The sequence below is a fragment of the Fukomys damarensis genome, unplaced genomic scaffold (assembly GCF_012274545.1).
Source record: "Fukomys damarensis isolate Sample0158 unplaced genomic scaffold, DMR_v1.0_HiC HiC_scaffold_34, whole genome shotgun sequence".
Taxonomy (NCBI): domain Eukaryota; kingdom Metazoa; phylum Chordata; class Mammalia; order Rodentia; family Bathyergidae; genus Fukomys; species Fukomys damarensis.
Window position 1 is genome coordinate 18,644,087 of NW_022900946.1, and position 18,552 is coordinate 18,662,638.

The 18,552-nt window shown below is 50.7% G+C and overlaps 3 protein-coding genes across 9 annotated transcripts in view; 2 read left to right on the top strand and 1 right to left on the bottom strand.

Moving 5' to 3' along the window:
- The window catches only part of Glyr1 (glyoxylate reductase 1 homolog), a 34,702-nt gene extending 24,755 nt beyond the window's left edge, over positions 1 to 9,947 (top strand). For 2 of the 4 annotated variants that reach the window (XM_010644130.1, XM_033758584.1), the window contains exons 11-16: positions 3,581 to 3,691; positions 4,439 to 4,540; positions 5,264 to 5,426; positions 5,682 to 5,861; positions 6,186 to 6,310; positions 9,436 to 9,947. In XM_010644130.1, the coding sequence (XP_010642432.1) occupies positions 3,581 to 3,691; positions 4,439 to 4,540; positions 5,264 to 5,426; positions 5,682 to 5,861; positions 6,186 to 6,310; positions 9,436 to 9,510 (756 nt within the window). In that variant the 3' untranslated portion in view covers positions 9,511 to 9,947. The remainder of the gene's footprint in view (positions 1 to 3,580; positions 3,692 to 4,438; positions 4,541 to 5,263; positions 5,427 to 5,681; positions 5,862 to 6,185; positions 6,311 to 9,435) is intronic. The other 2 variants (XM_033758586.1, XM_033758585.1) reach the window with 1 other exon arrangement.
- Positions 9,948 to 11,510: 1,563 nt separating this feature from the next.
- Positions 11,511 to 17,272, top strand: Rogdi (rogdi atypical leucine zipper). 2 transcript variants are annotated; one of them, XM_010644129.2, is made up of 11 exons: positions 11,511 to 11,795; positions 11,847 to 11,918; positions 12,626 to 12,708; positions 12,891 to 12,945; positions 13,521 to 13,601; positions 14,262 to 14,357; positions 15,548 to 15,646; positions 15,993 to 16,106; positions 16,189 to 16,238; positions 16,335 to 16,461; positions 16,727 to 17,272. In XM_010644129.2, exons 1-11 carry the CDS (start codon positions 11,682 to 11,684, stop codon positions 16,766 to 16,768), a joined length of 933 nt encoding a protein of 310 aa, XP_010642431.1. In that variant the 5' UTR covers positions 11,511 to 11,681; the 3' UTR covers positions 16,769 to 17,272. The 2 variants fall into 2 exon arrangements, with proteins under 2 accessions (XP_010642431.1, XP_010642430.1); XM_010644128.3 differs by having other exon boundaries at positions 11,512 to 11,801; positions 16,727 to 17,271.
- Positions 17,273 to 17,529: 257 nt separating this feature from the next.
- Smim22 (small integral membrane protein 22) overlaps positions 17,530 to 18,552 on the bottom strand; it is a 3,746-nt gene continuing 2,723 nt past the window's right edge. Inside the window, exons 1-4 of one of the 3 annotated variants that reach the window (XM_010644127.3) lie at positions 18,272 to 18,480; positions 17,932 to 18,070; positions 17,752 to 17,846; positions 17,530 to 17,630 (exon numbers count right to left, since the gene is read on the bottom strand). In XM_010644127.3, the coding sequence (XP_010642429.1) occupies positions 17,589 to 17,630; positions 17,752 to 17,846; positions 17,932 to 18,055 (261 nt within the window). In that variant the 5' untranslated portion in view covers positions 18,056 to 18,070; positions 18,272 to 18,480 and the 3' untranslated portion in view covers positions 17,530 to 17,588. Of the gene's footprint in view, positions 17,631 to 17,751; positions 17,847 to 17,931; positions 18,481 to 18,552 lie in introns of those variants that run through there. The other 2 variants (XM_010644126.2, XM_010644125.3) reach the window with 2 other exon arrangements.

The window sequence follows — 18,552 nt, forward strand, 5'->3', positions numbered from 1 at the left end:
ACTGAGAAAAGATGAACTATAGTGTGAATACCAGGAAGCTACAACACTGTTGTTCTTGCATGTGGTGAAGGAAGAGAGACTAAAGTAAAGTGCAGCCTCTTGGAGCGTGTGGTGTGATTGACTGTGCATTTTTTTGTTACCATGTGTGCACAGCAGGATGTCGCTGGGCCCTGTGACAGGCAGCAATGAGGGCTAACGTGTGACTGCTGAAGGAGGTATTGGATTTGGCTGACACCACTGAGTTAACAAAAATGCTCTGGAAGCTGATGTATAGCTTAGTGGTGGATGTATTTAGCACACAGAAGCCCTAGTTCTATTCCAAGCGCCAAAAGTTCTAGGCAAAATAAAAATTATTTTGCTGGGTAAAGTGCTTTTCAAGAAGGAAAAAATGGTTGAAGAGTTGTGGGGGCCTGAGGAAAACAAGCACCAGTGGCCACACAGGCTGCAGTTCAGGGATCAGAGTCAGTAGTGAGATCTTAGAAACCCCATTGGCTGGAGATTTTGTGACTCAGACATTCTTAGGCCTTGCTGTTGCTAAAGGCAAGGATAACCAGGAAATTTAGGCATACACGATCACAAGGCCACCGAAGAGAAGTCAGTGGGTTTGCATGAGAAGTACATTTCCCTTTGATAGCAGCATCTCTGGCCATTCTCCCTTTCTGATAACAAACCTAAGTGTTGTTAACATGACTGTCTCCCTAGATTGACTTAGGGAAGGCAGCAGAGTTAAGCAGTTGAGATTTTAGGATGCAGGCAGGCAAACTCAAATCGAAGTCACAGGTCTGCTACTTCTTCAGCGAGACATTCTTCCCTGAGCCTGGAAGTCCTCACTGTGAACTGACAGTGGTGACAGCACCTATTTCACAGGGTATTGTGGTTAAATGATGGTCTAAATACTTAGCTCAATGCTGGCCATCAATTACTTAGGAAATGTCATCTTTATAAAGCTTTTGTTTTTTGTTTTGTTTTGTTTTTTTTTTTTTTGGTTTTTTTGAGACAGGGTCTCGCTATATAGTTGAGACTGACCTGGAACTTACTATGTAGCCCAGGCTGGTCTCGAACTCACAGTGATCCTCCTCCCTCAGCCTCCCTAGTGCTGGGATTACAGGCATGCACCACCACGCCCGGCAATAAAGCCATTTTAACAAAAAAAAGTAAAATTAAATAATTTTTTAAAGGCCATTTAATGGGGCTGCGGGTGTGGCCCAGTGGTTGAGTGCTTGCCTAGCATGCATGAGATCCTGGGTTCATTTCCCAGCATGCCCAGGGTGGAGGGGTGGCATTTAATCCTTAAGACAATTCTTTTGGAATTTTTTTTGTTCTGTTTCTGTTTTTTGTTTTTTTTGTTTTTGTACTGGGATCAAACTCAGGTTCTTGCACTCAGGTTCTTGCGCTTGTGAGGCAGGTAGCAAAACCACTGAGCAACATCCCCAGTCCTCTTGTGGAACTTTTTTAAGGCTCTTGATAAAAATGATCCTCTATTTCTTCTGGAATAATAGGAAACTTGGTTTAATTTCCAGAAAAGAGCAATGAGGAAGAGGACGCTCCCAACCAAAGATGGAAACAATCAAAACTTTATTACTCAAAGGCTGCTGCAGGGACCTAGGCTCACAAGTAGAATCAACAGCCTTGGACCACCTTAGGCACACACAGTCACAAGGGTAACTGGGAACCAGGGGAACACAACAAAGAGCTAGTCAGAAAAATGGGTTCCAGACGACTGGTTAGAAATTTGGGAATATGCTAATGTCACTTCCTACCACTTACTAAAATATATTTCAAATCAATTACTGAATTAAATTTTTAAATGAAGACCCAGAAGAAAATAACTAATGTAAATCTTTCCAAGCCAAAAACAATCCATTCACTGAAGAAAAAAATCAACGGTTGATTTGATTTGTTTTGTGGCACCGTGGACTGAGTCCAGAGCCTTTGCACTGAACTACATCTCACTCACTTTTTTTTTTTCTTGAGACAGGGTCTTTCTAAGTTACTCAGGGTGAGCTCATCCTTAAGTTCCTCCTGACTCAGCCTCCCAGAGTCCTCAAATTACAGGCATGGGACACCACGCCAAGCTATCAGTAGTTGTTTTGATAATATTACCACACAACAAAAAGTATACCAAGTAGAATTATTTTTAGCAAATACAGGAAAAGGGTAAATACTGATTTGTATTAAACACGTAAGGAAAAATAGCTCATAAAAAGAAAATGATAAACAACAAAATTCACTAGTCAGGAATGAGCAAAATGTATCAATCAAAAAGTGCCATTTTTTGGCCAATTAAGTTACCAAATAGGAAAAATTTTAAGTGTATTTATTGAGGCTAGGTTTGTAGCTCAGTGGTAGAGCACTTTCCTAGCATGTGCGAACCCATGGGTTCCATCACCAGCACCACAAAAAATAAATAAATGTATTTTCGGATGCTTATAGGTTGTTTAAATTATTCAGTGCAGGACTGGGGACTTAGCTTAGTGGAGCTGCACCTGCCTCTCAAGCTCAAGGTCCTGAGTTCAATTCCCACCACAAAAAAAAAAAAAACCTACTCAGTGCCTATCATTTGAGAATTTTGAGGTCATCATTATAAATTGACCATAATGGGCCAGGGATTTAGCTCAGTGGTTCCGATGCCTGCCTTGTAAGCACAAGGTCCCAAGTTTGATCCCCAGTACCAAAAAATCAAAACAAAACAAAAAAAAAACTGGACCAGGGACTTAACTCAGTGGTTCAGCCTCCTGCCTTGCCAAGCACAAGGTCCCGAGTTAAAAAAAAAATCCTGGTACAAAAAAAAAAATCATAAATTGACCGTAGCCCTAAATAGAGACCTAAATTCAGAACATGGAGACGTCATATATAAAGATATTTGTTGGTGTCATTTATAATTAAAGATGAAAGTTGGCAAAATATCAAACTGAAGTGGAGCCATTAAGTGAATTAAGGTGTATCTCTCCATGAAATATTCCACAGTTTTCTTAATAATATGAATAAATGTGAATCAAAGTATATAATAGCTGCTTATAAAATACTAGGCCCAAATTATTCTAATTATTTCCTTAAATTTCTATGGAAAAAAGAAATGCACCAAAATGTTAACCATCTGTTTGTTCTGGCATGTTCTGGATGATTTTAGTTTTCAGAAAAGAAAGTTTAATACTTTCAGACCCTGCACAAATATTAACTTGGCAGCATTGTTCAGAAACATCACAAAAAGGAACAGCAGCTAGGAAGGTGGAGCCCTGCTTCCCCAACACAGAGCTGGTAGGGCACTCAGCGGATGGACTTATTTTGCCACACAGCACAGAGGGGCTATTTGTCAAACAGCAAACCTCCACTTGTTTAATGCCTCCTGTGAAGCAGCACATTATTCTAGGTACCAAGCACACAAAAATGCAAGGCAGTCCTAAAGAGGTCCAGCCTACTTCCCGTAAGAGGTCAGACCTCCAACCCCTGATGTCCTCAGCTCTGGCCTCATCTCTTGACTTGGAAGGCTGATCAAGAGGATGAGTCGTGCATCTCTGGCCTGTTGGCATGTTTGTTGTGCACTGCTTGTGGCTCACGTTAGGATCTGTGACTTTTGCAGTGTGATTTGTTCATCCAGGAGGGGGCCCGCCTAGGAAGAACCCCCGCTGAAGTTGTTTCAACTTGTGACATCACTTTCGCCTGTGTGTCGGATCCAAAGGCAGCCAAGGACGTAAGGATCCCCTCTCCCCTCCGCATCTCAGGTGCTAGCCAGGAGCTCTGGCTGACCACCTCTCCTACTCCCCTGCATACTGAGTGAGTGTCTGCATGTGGGGGGTTAAATTTCCCATCGGGGTCCATCTCTTGTTGGAAATGGTGTTTGAATAAGTTGAATGCAGGCTTCCTTTAATTCAGAACGAAGAATGAGAGCTACTTGGGTCCTTGAAGTCTGTGCTGAGATGGTTCCTAAACAGGCTTCCAGGTATTCTTAAAGAGCCAGAAGCTTTGGGGCTGATTGTGCCTTTGGACCAGTAGCAACCTATGTTTAGCTGTTGCTGAATTTGTATGTGTTAAAAGTTCAAGGGCTGGGGATTTAGCTCAGTGGCAATGTGCTTGCCTTGCATGCACAAGGTCCTGAGTTCAATCCCCAGTACCGAAAAAAAAAAAAAGTTCAGGCGTAGTAGTCATCCTGTTGAACTGATGACTAGTCTAATTCACGTAAATCCAAAGAAGCCCTCAAAATAAAATAATGAATTTCTGTCTTTAAAATGTCAGGGGTTGGGGAGAATAAACAAGAACATACTGGAAATTCTTTTCTATCCCTTGGTTACTTAGTGGCTCTTTGCTGTTCATCTGTAATAGTTAACTTCTAATCGGGAAAGGTACAGAAAAGCAGAAGGCTTCTGATCTCAGGTCTGCAGGTGCTCCTGAGCATTTCGCTAGGATCCTGGGCTATTGTTTTTCCCTTGTGTCCCCACAGCTTGTGCTGGGCCCCAGTGGTGTGCTGCAAGGGATCCGCCCAGGGAAGTGCTATGTGGATATGTCAACGGTGGATGCGGACACAGTCACAGAGCTGGCCCAGGTAGCTGGCTCTGGACCATCCTTTCAGGGAGCCCAAGGCCCAGGCTGACCACACATCTGTATGCAGTTTGGTTACACTAGAGACAAAGCCAGAGAGAGAGAACAAGAGACATCAGTAGTCTTGGGACTAGTCTGTATTCATGCTCCACTGTCAAAGCCACAGCTAGTCTGAACAGCTGTAGGAGGCCTCCTGCAGGCTGGGTGGGCACTGGGTTCTGTGGCAGCCAGCCTTAAAATGAGAAGCTGCCCATACGTCAACTTGGCCATTTTGGTTTAAGCAACTACCAGTTTTGATGTCCCTCTACCCCCATCTTCTGGCCCAAGTAAGGAAGCAGTGACTTTGGACCCATGTGTGTTCTGAGGGTGGTTGAAGTCAGGAACAGGCAGTGACCAGAGGGCGGGTATGCTTAGCCAATAGCTGGCATAGTCACATTTGCTCCTTGGTCTTTATAAAAATTCCACAATAAATGGAAATCTACACACAGACCTTATCTTTTCTCTTACTAATGTTTTGTGATATACATGTGGAGGATGAGCTAACTGACTCTACACAGCCATAGTCCTTGGTACAGGTGTCAGCTTTAGGACCTCAGTGCAGAAGGCCACAGCACAGCATCCCAAGGCTGGTGTGATAAGAAACCATGACCCCTCAAGGACACTCTGCTCCTTCCCTGAAAGTCCTGTGAGAGGCAGGCCCTCCAGAAGCTGTGACTTTCCATTGCAGGTGATTGTGTCCAGGGGGGGACGCTTTCTGGAGGCCCCAGTCTCAGGGAATCAGCAGCTGTCTAACGACGGGATGTTGGTGATCTTAGCAGCCGGAGACAGGGGCCTGTATGAGGACTGTAGCAGCTGCTTCCAAGCTATGGGGAAGACTTCCTTCTTTCTAGGTAACATGCCTGGCACCTGTTGGGGCACATCAGGCCTGGAGGCTGGGGGGACCACACACAGGTGACAGCATCTGTCCCACATGGCCTCCCTGCCAGGTGCCCTGGGGGAAGGTTTCCTCTGACATGCCTGGAAGGAAGACCCAGTTCTGTCGGGGGCAGGTGAAAGGGGCTCCCCGGGGTGCAGGGCTGAGGGAGGGCAGAGAGGCCTACTTGAGTGGTTCATGGGGTGTGACCTTGGCTCTCTGCCCTGAGTAGGTGAAGTTGGCAATGCAGCCAAGATGATGCTGATTGTAAACATGGTCCAAGGAAGCTTCATGGCCACCATTGCAGAGGGCCTGACCCTGGCCCAGGTCACAGGCCAGTCACAGCAGACACTCTTAGACATCCTCAATCAGGGACAGTTGGCCAGCATTTTCCTGGACCAGAAGTGCCAAAGTAAGTCACCTTTCACCTTTCTTGCATTTTACTTTTTATAAGACCTGGGGAACTGGGTCAGGCAAGTATCCCGCAATAGTTTCTCTTCCTGGGTTCACAGGATGTAAAAGGTGCTCCCTTCAGTCAGTCCATTGCCCAAGTCAGTGGAAGCTAGAGACATCACGGATGGAATTTGGGGCCCAAGCTGGGCGCTCTATGACTCTTAGGTGTCCAAGGAACCAGCATCCTGTCTATAGCCTTTGGAGATGCTGTGTTGTGCCCTCGTGGAAGTGGTTTTATGTAGCGTGCGTGGATGTCTTCCAGTAAGTAACTCTGCCTCCTCAGATATCCTACAAGGGAACTTCAAGCCTGATTTCTACCTGAAGTACATCCAGAAGGATCTTCGCCTGGCCATTGCGCTGGGCGATGCCGTCAACCACCCAACACCAATGGCAGCTGCAGCCAATGAGGTAAGAAAAAGTGGGGGCCCAAGTCTTAGGACCCTTCATTTCCTTTTTTCTTGTATTACTTCTGTTCCTTTACTTATGTACCTTTTGTATGCTCATTTTTGTTTTTTCACATTTTAGTTTCACTACATTGGGCTGGGAAGGAAGAACTCAGATGTATAGAATTGTTTCATTCTGTTGTTTTTCAGACAGAATTATAGTCCACTTTCTAATTCAAAATCTGGATCATCTTTGCTCTTTTTTTCTTATCCCATTTTTTTGTTTGGTTGGTTGGTTTTGAGGCAGGGTCTTATAGTCCAAGCTGACCTGAACTAACTATGGCCCTGGCTGGCCTCAAACTTACAGCAGCCCTCCTGCCTCCTCCTCCAACAGATAGAATTACAGGCATGTGTTGCCACACCCTGCTTATTTCTAACACCTTATAGAATCTTAAATTATTGATTTTGTACTTTTTTGATTTGAGCATTAAAAATAAATTTCCTTCTGTGCCACACTTAATTTCCCTTTTGATTTCTTTTTTAATCAGTGGATTCTGTAAAAATTTGCCCAGCCAAGCGTTATAGTACATCTGTAATCTGAGCTATTCAGAAGGCCGAGACAGGAGGATCACTTGATCCCAGGAGTCCAAGGCCAGCCTAGGCAGTATAGTAAGATCTTTTTTTGTGTGTGTTTTGTTTTGTTTTGATTTTTGATTTTTGGTTTTTGGTTTTTTGAGACAGGGTCTCCCTACGTAGTTGAAACTGACCTGGAACTCACTATGTATCCCAGGCTGGTCTCAGACTCACAGAGATCCTCCTGCCTCAGCCTCCTGAGTGCTGAGATTACAGGCATGCGCCATAGTAAGATCTTGTCTCTTAAAAAAAAATTTTGGGGGGGTCCAATATTTGGGGTTTTCCTTGATTTCTTCTTTTTTTGGGGGGGGTTACCAGGGATCCAACTTGACACCTTGTACTTGTGAGGCAGGTGGAGACATCGCTGAGCTAAATCCCCAGCTCCCCCTGCCCTTTTTTTCCTGTACTGGGGATACAACTCAGGACCTTGTGCTTACAAGACCCAGCCCTTTTTTTATTTTGAGGCAGGGTCTAAGTTGCCCAGGCTAGCCTCAGGCTTCCAATTCTCTCACCTCAGCCTCCTATATAGCTAGGGTTACAATTGTGTACCACCAGGTCCAGCAGCTGATATATATTTTTATTATGTTAAAAAATATCAGTCTCAGGCTGGGGATTTAGCTCAGCGGTTCAGTGGCCTGCCTCGCAAGCCAAGGACCCGAGTTGGACCTCTGGTACCCCAAAAAAAAAAAAAAAAAATCAGTCTCAGGAGGCTGGTTGCAGCAAAGAAAAAGTAAGAAATACGTGTTCTTGGACCTACCTTGAGTAATGGCAAATCTATAACATGTGTCTTGTAATAGGCCGTTTGTATCATTGAAAGGTCTTAAAAACTCTAAAAGGTTCACCATTACTTGTTTATAATCTTTTCATTCCTTAAATTCTGTGTTTCCTGTCCCTGCTTTGGTTTGGTGTGGTTTGGTTTGGTTTTTGAGACAGTCTCTGTGTAGTTCAAGCTGGCCTTGATACTCACGGTATAACCTAGGCTGGCCTCAAACTCAACAGCAGTCTTCCTGCTTCAGCCTCCCTAGTGCTGGGATTACAGGGTTGTGCCACCTCGACTGGTTCCTCCTGTCCCTTCTTGTCTGAACATTTCAGAGTACTCATTTCATGGCTTTTTCAGATTTCAGTACTATTTCAAGTCCTTCCTATATATTCAAAATGTAAACTGTCTCTTGGCTGTGTAGTTGAAACTGACCTGGAACTCACTAGGTATCCCAGGCTGGTCTCAAACTCACAGCAATCCTCCTGCCTCAGCCTCCCGAGTGCTGGGATTACAGGCATGTGCCACCACACCTGGCTATAGAAGGTCATTTTTAACTGTACTTTGGAAGGATTCCATGTACGGCTTGGGTTGGGAAAACCTCTTTTGAGATGGTTTCTCACTTGCCTTCATCCTGAGTCAGCCAGATTCATTGGCTTGGAAGTAGTTTTGGGTTGATTTCACAATGGAGCCAATGAACTTGGGGTCTGCATTGGTCAGAGATTACAGGGTCTTAATAACTAGTCCTTGAACATTTAGTGTGCATATTGAGATGTATTTAGACCTGAAAATTATACCCTTTTTTTGTTTGTTTGTGGGGTACGGTACTGTGAAATTAAACCTGGAGCCTCAAACATGCTAGGCAAGCACTCTAGCACTGAATTACATTCCCAAGCCTTTTTATTTTTTATTTTACAGTAAGGTTGCCCAGGCCAGCCTTAAACTTAATCCTGTTGCCTCAGCCTCTCAAGTAGTTGGTATTACAGGCATCACCACCCATTCCCATTTTCTCTTTGTTGCCCCATCTTCATCCCTTCCTCTTTCTTTCCTTCTTTGGGTTATTTGGATATTTTTTAGAATTTAATTTTCATTTATCTGTTGATTGTTTCTTTGCATTACCATTTGGAGATTTTCTGTTTTGATTTTGGTTTTCTGGGGTTGAGGGAGGTTCTGCTGGTTTGGTGTGGTGTGGTTTGGGTTTTAATTTTTTAAGATGGGCTCTCATTGTGTAGTTCAGGCTGGCCTTGAACTCACTATGTGGCCCATGTGGCCTTGACTGAAACCATCCTCCTGTCTCAGCCTCTGGAATGTTGGGATTATAGGCATAGTCCACATGTCTAGCTGAATTACCTTTTGGTGGTTACTCTAAGAATTGCATATGCACCTCTGGGATGGCTGCTGATTGCCTACCATTCTAGGGATCCATTGGGGATGGCAGGCACAGCAGAGGATGACATGGGACGTCCTTGAAGGGTTGTCTGTATCAGAGGACGTTACCATAATTACTGACAATACTGAGCACTTCATATCCCTTATTACATTTAGTCCTCACCATAACTGGTGAAGGTCAGTACTGTACCTTCTGCAGATCAATCAGTGGCTGAGGCCAAGGTCAGGTGGCCAGGAGTCATACTCAAGACACCCTTGGCTGTAGGACCTGCCTGCTTAGCTTTCTAGAACTCCCTGCAGGAATGGAGGCCAACTGTTTAATACAGCTCTGTGACCAACTCCCTTGTCTTTTTCTTCTTCTGTTTTTCTAGGTATACAAAAGAGCCAAGGCACTGGACCAGTCTGACAATGATATGTCTGCTGTGTACCGAGCCTACATACACTAAGTCGTCTGCACCCTCCCCACCCCTCTGATCCTCCCTCAGCTCCCTCAGCCCCCTCTTCCCCATGTGGGTTTGGGGTCCTGAGACTTAACTCTGGACCAGTCCACCTGTCTCCATTTCCTTTTATACAGACTTGAGACTCGCCATCAGCACAGCACACAGCAGTGCCCCCTCCCTGACACCCTGGAGGGAGGGGTGTCACAGGATTGGCTTGTGAGGAAGCTCTTGATCCGGGCACTGCCCGGGACTAGGTGGTTATATGTATACACACACATACACGCTCTCACCCCAGGATAGAAGCTGCCCAGAAACTGCTGCTGCCTGGCTTTTTTCTTCCAAGCTTGTCTTATCAAACCCCTTCCAGTTGAGGAACTAGAATCAGCAGAGGTTGCCATTGTGTCCATGTCCCTACCTGGACCCGTGCAGGGAAAGGCACAGGGCCAGGATGAACCAGCACGCACTCCCAGCAGCTGCTTCTGTGGGCCGTCCAGCCTCAGCTGAAGAGGATTTTTACGTCTAAACTACAGATGTGCAGCCACCTCTTGCAAAGGCCTTTGTAATCTGAGAGGAGACTACCACCGTCCCATGCACGTGGACTTGGCTCGTCAGCAAGAGCAGCGAGCAGCCAGCCTGTGGATGAGTGTGGCAGCCTGGCTCCTCTGCTGCTGCTGAGCACCCACTGGCACTGCAAGCCTGAGCTGGGTCCAAGGTCCTTGCTTCCCTGCAGTGGGAGCTTGTTCCTCACCAGGCTGTTTGAGTGTTTGGATTTGCATTCCAGCCCTTGGGAAGGGTGCCCTCAGGACCCTGAGCAGTGAAGAGTGAGGGCCGCTCCTTCCTGTTTCCGTTATACCACAGTCTTCACCTGGCTCTGGAGAGCCGTTGAGCTGGCCACACCTGGCCCAGCCTGCCCTGCATAAATCCTCTGCATGTCCCATCTCTTCACTCTTCTCTCCCACTTTTCCTCCCATGGAGACAGTACTTGTCCTGTCTTTGGCACAAACCTAGCCTGAACAATGGTGAGCACTTCTTAGGCTCAGTTCTTGACAGGGCACGAGTGTCTGTTCCAGCCAGCATCATGCTCTTTGGTGCTGCCCAGGCCAGGGTTTGCTGGGTGGGAGAGAATGAGGCCTGAACTGACTCAGAGGTGGAGTTGGGCTTCCTTGCCCTAGCATTTCTCCTGGGATAGAGGGCCAGAGGGGGGTCTTAAAATGTCCCATGAGAACAAGGCAGAGCTCCCTGAAAGGGATGTCAGCTTTTTCTCCCTCATAGGCTGGGTTTTGCAAAGTCACAATGTACAGATGAGAATTTACAGTGAAATACATAACTATATGAGGTGGCCACACTGGTGTGGGGCAGGGGAGATATCCTTGGGGTGTGGCAGACTTGTTCATTTCACTGGGATTTCTAACTCATTTGAACACAGCCTGTCTTTGTCTTGGTGGACACACAGGGTGGAGGTGGGGAAGGCGCTATAATGAAACCGGTTAGTCAATGTTGTCTTAATATTGTTGACAATTCTGTAAAGTTTCTTTTTATGAGTATTTCTGTTTAAGCTATTTCACCTTTGTTTTGAAATCCTTCCCTTTTAAGGAGAAAATGTGATACTTGTGAAAAAGCTTGTAAGAAAGCCCCTTTTTTTCCTTTAAACCTCCTTTAAATGACAAATCTAGGTGATTAAGGTTGCGAATTTTTATTTTTGCTTTGTTTTTAATGAACATTTGTCTTTCAGAATAGGATTGTGTGATAATGTTTAAATGGCAAAAACAAAACATGATTTTGTGCAATTAACAAAGCTACTGCAAGAAAAATAAAACACTTCTTGGTAATAAAGTTGTGCCGCAGGATCCCTCAAGTTTGGGTCGGCCCCGCAGGCCATCAGTACCGGTTTTGCTTTCCCAGGGGCGCCGGGGCGGGACAAACTTGGGCGTGTAGCCAGGCGAGCCAATGGGGAGGCTAAGTAGGAACGGACCGCTCCCAGGGCCAATCAGTGAGCGTAGCAGGGTCCGGGGCAGCGTTGGTGGCCTTAAGTGCGAGCCGGGAGGAGAGGCTCCCAGAGACAGGTGCCGGTGATGTCTCTACGCAGATCTCCAGATCCCGCCGGTGTTGTGAGCTGCTGGCCAATTGCTGACTCCGAGACGGCCTAGGGGTGGGGCTAGCGCCTATTCCGCCAATCGATGCCGAGAGCAGGGGCCGGCGTCGGGCACAGTCGGGAAGAGAGCGGGGGACTGCGCTGGGCCGCAGCTGAGACCATGGCGACCGCGATGGCAGCGACAGCAGCGGAGCGAGCGGTACTGGTGAGCCGGGCGGCGGGTTTCGGTGACCACCGCACTGACCCGCAGGAGGAGGAGTTCCGCTGGCTGCTACACGCCGAGGTGCATGCAGTGCTGAGGCAGCTGCAGGACATCCTCAAGGTAATGCGCAAGGCTGCCCCCGGACCTTTGCATTCATTGTGCCCCACCTGCCCAGCTTCCCACTGGGGCCCTGCCGCTAGTAGCGGCGCAGCTGTTTCCTGGGCGCCCGCATAGTATTAGGCGCAGCGGTGCAGACAAGGCCCCCGCCTCGGTAAACAAAATTAATCGGGGCCTCAGCACAGCAGCACCCAACTAACACCAGAAGTTGTGTGAGTGCAGTGGTGCCTGGGACCTCAGTTGTCCCTAGAACAAGTCCTACAGCTCCAGAAAGGAAGGCTTTCTTTGAAGTAGTGACATCTACTTTGACAGCTGAGGATTCCTGGCCCCTCTCCCACAGTGCAATCTCAGTCAGGTTACCCCACCTCTCTGGGCCTCTGTGTCCTCAATTACAAAAGTAGGTAATGGCGCTGCTGTGAAGATAAGTAAACCAATGCCTGCTGTGGTCCAAACTGTGCTCCCCAGACCCCAAGACCTCAGCTCAGTGGCTAAGAGGTCACTGTGTCCTGCTTTCCCTGTGGGAGACGCACAATAGGTGCTCAGTGTGGAATGATCACATCTGAGCCCTCTTGGGCCCTGGAAGCCAGGCTGGGGCCACCCCACAGCAGCTGAGCCCCGGGTCAGGCCAGCCCGGGGGTGGGGGAGGGGGCCTCTGGAAGGAGCTCTGGCTCAACTCAAGTGGACTTCACTGGCTGCCTTCTCTCCCACAGGAGGCCTCTCTGCGCTTCGCTCTGCCAGGTTCAGGCACTGAGAGCCCAGCCAAGCAGGAGAACTTCATCCTGGGCAGCTGTGGGTAAGCTGAGCAGAAATCCAGAGGAGGGGCTCCTTAGTGGGGGTTGCCTGGGGACTATAAGCTTGGCTGCAGCTCTGCCCTGCAGACAGGTGGGTTTGTGGTGCACCCTGGAACAGCCAGCTGAAAACCAACAGTGAGAGGAGGGGCAGCAGCAGGCCCCCTCTGACACTCGCATGTTGTAGCACAGACCAGGTGAAGGGCGTGCTGACTCTGCAGGGAGATGCCCTCAGCCAGGCGGTGAGTCCCCCGCACCCTGTCCCCTTCCCATCCTGCCGGTGGGAACGCCGTGGGGTTTCCTGCTTAACTCTGCCATCAGCCAGCTTCGAGACTCTGATCAGGATCCTTGACCTCTCTGACAGCAACCCCTGGACTTTCTTGTGGGACTGGGGGTGTGGGTTTAGTGAGCGGTCCAGGAAAGCAGTTGCTTGCACTCGGCTCAGCCTAGCTCCTGGACCCAGTGAAGCGTGGACATTGGCAGGATCCAGCTGGCCCCAGATCACCGCTGCAATGGCCAACATCTGATCACCAGTCTCTACCCAACCCTGTGCCAGGCACCAAGGCGTGGGGGAAGGTCCCTCTCCATGGCTTCTGTCCTTTGGCTGCCATCATGTGACAGCTACCTTCCCCTTTCTCCGTCTCCTTTCCCTTTTGCCTCTGTGGCTCCTCTCAGGCCTGAGTTCCTGTTTTCTGACCTCCCCATTTGCCTCCTTCATCACCCCCAGCTGAGATCTCAGGGGCCCCCTTCTGGGGCTCTCTGTAGCCAAAAGCATAAAGATGTCCCCCTGCCCCATTTATCCCATTCCCCCCATCAGGATGTGAACCTGAAGATGCCCCGGAACAACCAGCTGCTGCACTTGGCCTTCCGGGAGGATAAGCAGTGGAAGCTGCAACAGGTAACCACAGGCTTGGGAGGGGCAGGCAGGGGCAGCCCAGCTGGCTGCCCTGGGGCTAGCCTGGAGGATTTGTAGCCAGAGCTGGCCTGAGAACGAGTTTCCTAGCCACAAAGCTGAGCAGGCAGTACCTGGGGCCCCACAGCTTTCTTTGTGCGGGTGGGGGGCAGAGAACCTGTTCCTGCCTGTGGGCCCTCTGGCTCTGCTGGGACAGCTGATGTTCCCCTGCCCAAGTCACTCCCCTGCCTGAGCCTCTGGAACCAAACCCAGGCTTTCCACCAACTCCCACCAGCTCTGGCTCTCAGGGGTCTCAGGCTTAGGAGTTGCCTCCCTGCCCCCTGCCCCCTGCCCCCTGCCCCCCACCCCGTTAGTTTCCTGCTGGGTAGTCTTTTAAAGTTATCTCTGTTCGGTCCTCAAGAAGGTTAGTTCCTTGAGGGAGGAGAGCAGGGCTGCCTCAGCCCCTGGAGTGCCCACCCAGGCCTAGCTTCTGCAGCACAAAAAGAGCAGTTTAGGGTGGAATGGGCGGGTCAGGCTGCAGCCCTTCCACCCAGGGTCAGGCCCAGTGTGGCTCTGCCCTGCTGCTGTGCCCTGGGCTATGTCCTAGAGCCATGCTGAGGCACTACACAAGATCCAGCCTAATTGCTGGCTGGATGCTGTTTTCAGATCCAGGATGCCAGAAACCATGTCAGCCAAGCCATTTACCTCCTTGCCCACCGAGATGAGAGCTACCAGTTCAAGACGGGTGCTGAAGTCCTCAAGGTGAGCTGCCCAGACCCAGCCTGGGCCCTTGGAGACCTCTGGCACTGTGCTTTGTGGTCCCGTACCCTCATGCCCAGGCTTAGCATTAGGCTGTCTCTTTCCCCTGTGTGTTCGCGTGTCTCCCTGTAGCATAGTGGCTCACAACCTAGGATCCAGCCCCTGGCCCTAGCTGTGAGCTATGCAACCTGAAGTCACCTGCTTAGTCACCTGATGCCTGTGTTTCTTCACCCGTAACATGGAGACAAGCTTTAGCAGCTGTTAACCATGGTAATGCAGGTAAAGTGGCCCCCTACAAGCACCAAGCTCCTGCTATAGTGGTCATCACAGTACTAGTTGGGAAACTCTACACTGCTTATAAAGTAGAGTTAGGTGTGGTTGTGCATGCGTATAATTCCAGAGCTCTGGGAGGTTGAGACAGGAGGATTGCAAGTCGAGCCTGTTCTGGGCAGTTTAACAATTTAGCAAGGCCCTGTCCCAGTTTTTTGGGTTTTTTTTTTCCTGGCCCAAAATTAAAAAAACAAAAGTCTGGAGTTGCAGCTCAGTGTGAGGACCTTGGGTTCAATCTCCAGTACAATACTGGAATAAAGAAAAGCGAAAAAAAAAACTGACAGAGGCCACACAGCGTGTGGGAGAGATGACTCCGATACCTGGGATTTGTATCTCACCTCTGCCCTTGATTTGTTGTGTGTCCTTGGCTGGTTCACCTTTGGCAATAGCTGCGTGACCTACAGGAGGCAGTGGAAGCTGGGACTGAGGAGTAGGCCAAAGCTTTGCTCCGTGGCCCAGGAAAGAGGGAGGCCTCCAGGTGACTCCCCTGCCCCTGTGACTGGCCTTACCCTTTGGAGCCTCAGTTTCCTCACCTGCCAAAACCCAAAACCTCAACTCAGCCATCCCACCACCTCTTCCAGGATGCTCTCCCTAGCCTGTTGGACCCAAGCCATATTCGGGGCCCATCTTTTAAGCCTTCATGGCCATCTGCAAAACCTGTGCTCTGGGGCTTATCTCCCGAAATCTTCATCCCCATGGGGCCAATGCCAGGGTTCCAACCACAACCTCCTGAATGGCAGTCACCCCTGCTGAGGCAGTGGGGTTTAGGCGTGAGAACTGTGACACCCCAGCAGGAGTAGGGGCCAGGGAAGGTGGGGAACCAGGCCTGATCCTGCACAGCAGCTGTAACTCCACCTCCCCAGCTCATGGATGCTGTGATGCTGCAGCTGACCAGAGCCCGCAACCGGCTCACCACCCCGGCCACCCTCACCCTGCCCGAGATCGCAGCCAGCGGCCTCACGGTCAGTGCCTCAGCCAACTCCTTGCTAAGGTGGCCCCCAGAGCAGGCCTGGCTTGCCCCTGGGAGGGACGTGGGTGCCAACCTGTAGATTGCAGCTGGTCAGTCTGTCTGTGCACTTCTTGGTGGGGCTCTGTCCCATCTCCACCAGGTGTCTTAATGCCGCCCTGGGCCAGGATCCCAAAGCAGCAGCAGAGGAGGATCCCAGGGCACCTGAAAGCCTCAGTTGGTGGGAGGAGCATCTGGGTTTGGGATTGGGAACCCCATTCCGTGATTCTGCAGAAGCCAGGCCCACAGGTACAGCCTGAGGTAAGTGGGACCTCATCCCCCTCCCCACTTCCTCCCACCAGCGGATGTTTGCTCCTTCCCTGCCCTCCGACCTGCTGGTCAATGTCTACATCAACCTCAACAAGCTCTGCCTCACGGTATACCAGCTACACGCCCTGCAGCCCAACTCCACCAAGGTGAGTGGACCCCTACCCTGCCCCACCCTGACCCCATCCCAAAGCCTCCGGAAGCCTGATCAGATTCTGTGCCTCTACCCAGAACTTCCGCCCAGCTGGAGGCGCAGTGCTGCATAGCCCAGGGGCCATGTTGTAAGTTCACAGGGGGGTCCTGGCACACCTCCCCCCACCCTGTGGTACCGGCATTGGGCCCAGGCCCACTCAAGAGACCTGTCCCTTGTCCCCCAGTGAGTGGGGCTCACAACGCCTGGAGGTGAGTCATGTGCACAAGGTGGAATGTGTGATCCCCTGGCTCAATGACGCCCTGGTCTACTTCACTGTCTCCCTGCAGCTCTGCCAGCAGCTCAAGGACAAGGTGTGTTGGGCATGCTGTGGGGGACAGAGTCTCAGCCCCTTAGATGGCAGCACTCTTGAGGCCCTTCCTTCCAGTGAGGGGGGCTCTTGTCATACCTCCTAGCACACCCAGTCTTAAAGTCCTTTATGGCCACACAACAGGCAGCTAGGCCATGGTGCTACTGGGACCAGTGCTCTCCCAGCACTGACCTGGACGGAATTCCCTGGGGCCTTGGAGGGTGCTGGCCACACCCCAGCATTCTGCTAACCGTGCCCCTCCTCCGCAGATCTCCGTGTTCTCCAGCTACTGGAGCTACAGACCCTTCTGAGCAAAGTGCCCAGGAGCCTGCACCCTGGGAGGGTGGCATCTGCCCACAGAACCCCTTTCCCCGCCTACACAGCCCTCGTAGTGTTATTTATCTCCCTCACCCACCCTGTCCCACACGTTCGCGTTTGCGCTGCTCTGGTTGGACCCAGGAGGAGGAGGAGGAAGGACACTCGCTGGTTTCGCATTTGGTTGAGGTTTTGTGTCAGGAAGGTGGCGCCGAGGAGTGGCCACACTCCCAAGTCCTGCCCTCCCAGGCATCTCGAGGAACCTTTGGACTGGGGGTGGCCAAGTCAGGCCTTTTCTTCCTCTCCAGCTGCCCCAGGGTGGGGGGTGGGGGCGCTGCTGCTCTGCTCCTGCTGGGGGAAGGTGTGGGCGGGGCTCAGCTGTGAGTTGGGAGGGAAGGAATAGGGCCCTCTGCTGAGCTGCCCTGACAATGCACTGAAGAGCTAGGACGTTTCTGAAACCTCAGCACACAGCCTCTAAAAAATAAAGATCATCAGACTTTTCCTGGAGTGTCTGTCTGGACCAGGCTGGGTTTCCCTGCTTTTCAGTGGCCTCCCCTGTTCCCAGGACCTGGGGTCCCCACAAACCTACCTTTGAGACAGGATCCCCGGCTGCCTCGGGGCCAGGAAGGATGGGGACAAAAGCTCAGGCCCTGTGTCTGAGACCCTAAGCTGGTGACCCAGGGCGACACTCGGCATCTCTGTGGAGCATTGAGTCTCCATGCTGCCCACCCGCAGGGCCTAGAGACACAGTCCAGGCTCAGGCTCGGCAGACAAGCTTTATTTCTTGGCCCCAGGACACATGCCAGAGGACTAACATTAGGGTTCCATGGCCAAGTTATCCACTCCCTTGAGTCTTTCCTGAAAGAGAAGTACAGAGTCGCCTGCGGGAGCCACTCCTTGGTCCCTGCTGGCCTCTCCCCACTTCCGCCCTGTGGCCCTGGACGAGCCTCTCTCCCCTTGGATCCTCTTCCCCACTCACCTTCCCACGTTTCACTTTCTGGTGCTTGGGGGAAGCACAGCAGCAGTGGCAGCAGCAGTGGGCAATGGCCAGCAGCAGCAAGAACAACACAGTGCCTGTGGACAGGATGGGTGTCCAGATGTGGCTTCGTGCACGGCTGACAGCAAGCCGGGGGAGGCAGGAGGCAGCGGCCACACTCACCCACAAAAGTGAGAAGGACCGCAAAGGCAGCAGTGTCCCACTCAGACTGGAACAGGTGGCGGCTCTTCAGTCTCCCCAGCACTTCCTGAGCTGTTACCTTCAGCTCCTCCATGGACAGACTCATCCCAGACCGAGCCACCTGTCGGGGCCCCCAGAGGGCCACCTCAGAACAGGCCCTGCCTCCTCCTGCCCCAGGCCCAGCACCATTGTGCTGCATCACCTCCCTCACTATTCTAAGCCCAGCTTTTCTTCCACTCTTCTCCTGGCCCCATCCTGGGCAGCCCCCAGCCCAACCACCATCCTCCTCCCTCCCTGGGAGTCCTGAGCAAGACGGCCCCACCTGCCTCCCCACTAGTCTCCCGGAAGCTCCTTCACTCCCCCGGTTTGGGCTCAGACTGCTTCCTGCTTCCGGATCCACATCACCTGAGGCCCGGCCACCAGCCCCGCCCTCCAAGGGCCATCAGCCCCAGCGGGGGAGCCCAGGGCCCTAGGACAGGCCTAACAGCTGTATCTTTTCCAGAATTTTTTTTTTCCTCTATAAAGTCTTTTCTGAATAGAACAGACCAGACAGAATAGGTAGACACTCAGCCACTATTGACTTCCTGAGTGAAGGCGGGGGGG

Bases quoted from the DNA above. Each gene is read 5' to 3' on its own strand.
- Rogdi (XM_010644128.3), top strand. From the start codon at position 11,682: ATGCCGAGAGCAGGGGCCGGCGTCGGGCACAGTCGGGAAGAGAGCGGG. The intron at 15,647-15,992 runs GTCAGTGCCTCA...TCCTCCCACCAG, and splicing joins TCGCAGCCAGCGGCCTCACG to CGGATGTTTGCTCCTTCCCT. The intron at 16,107-16,188 runs GTGAGTGGACCC...GCCTCTACCCAG, and splicing joins TGCAGCCCAACTCCACCAAG to AACTTCCGCCCAGCTGGAGG.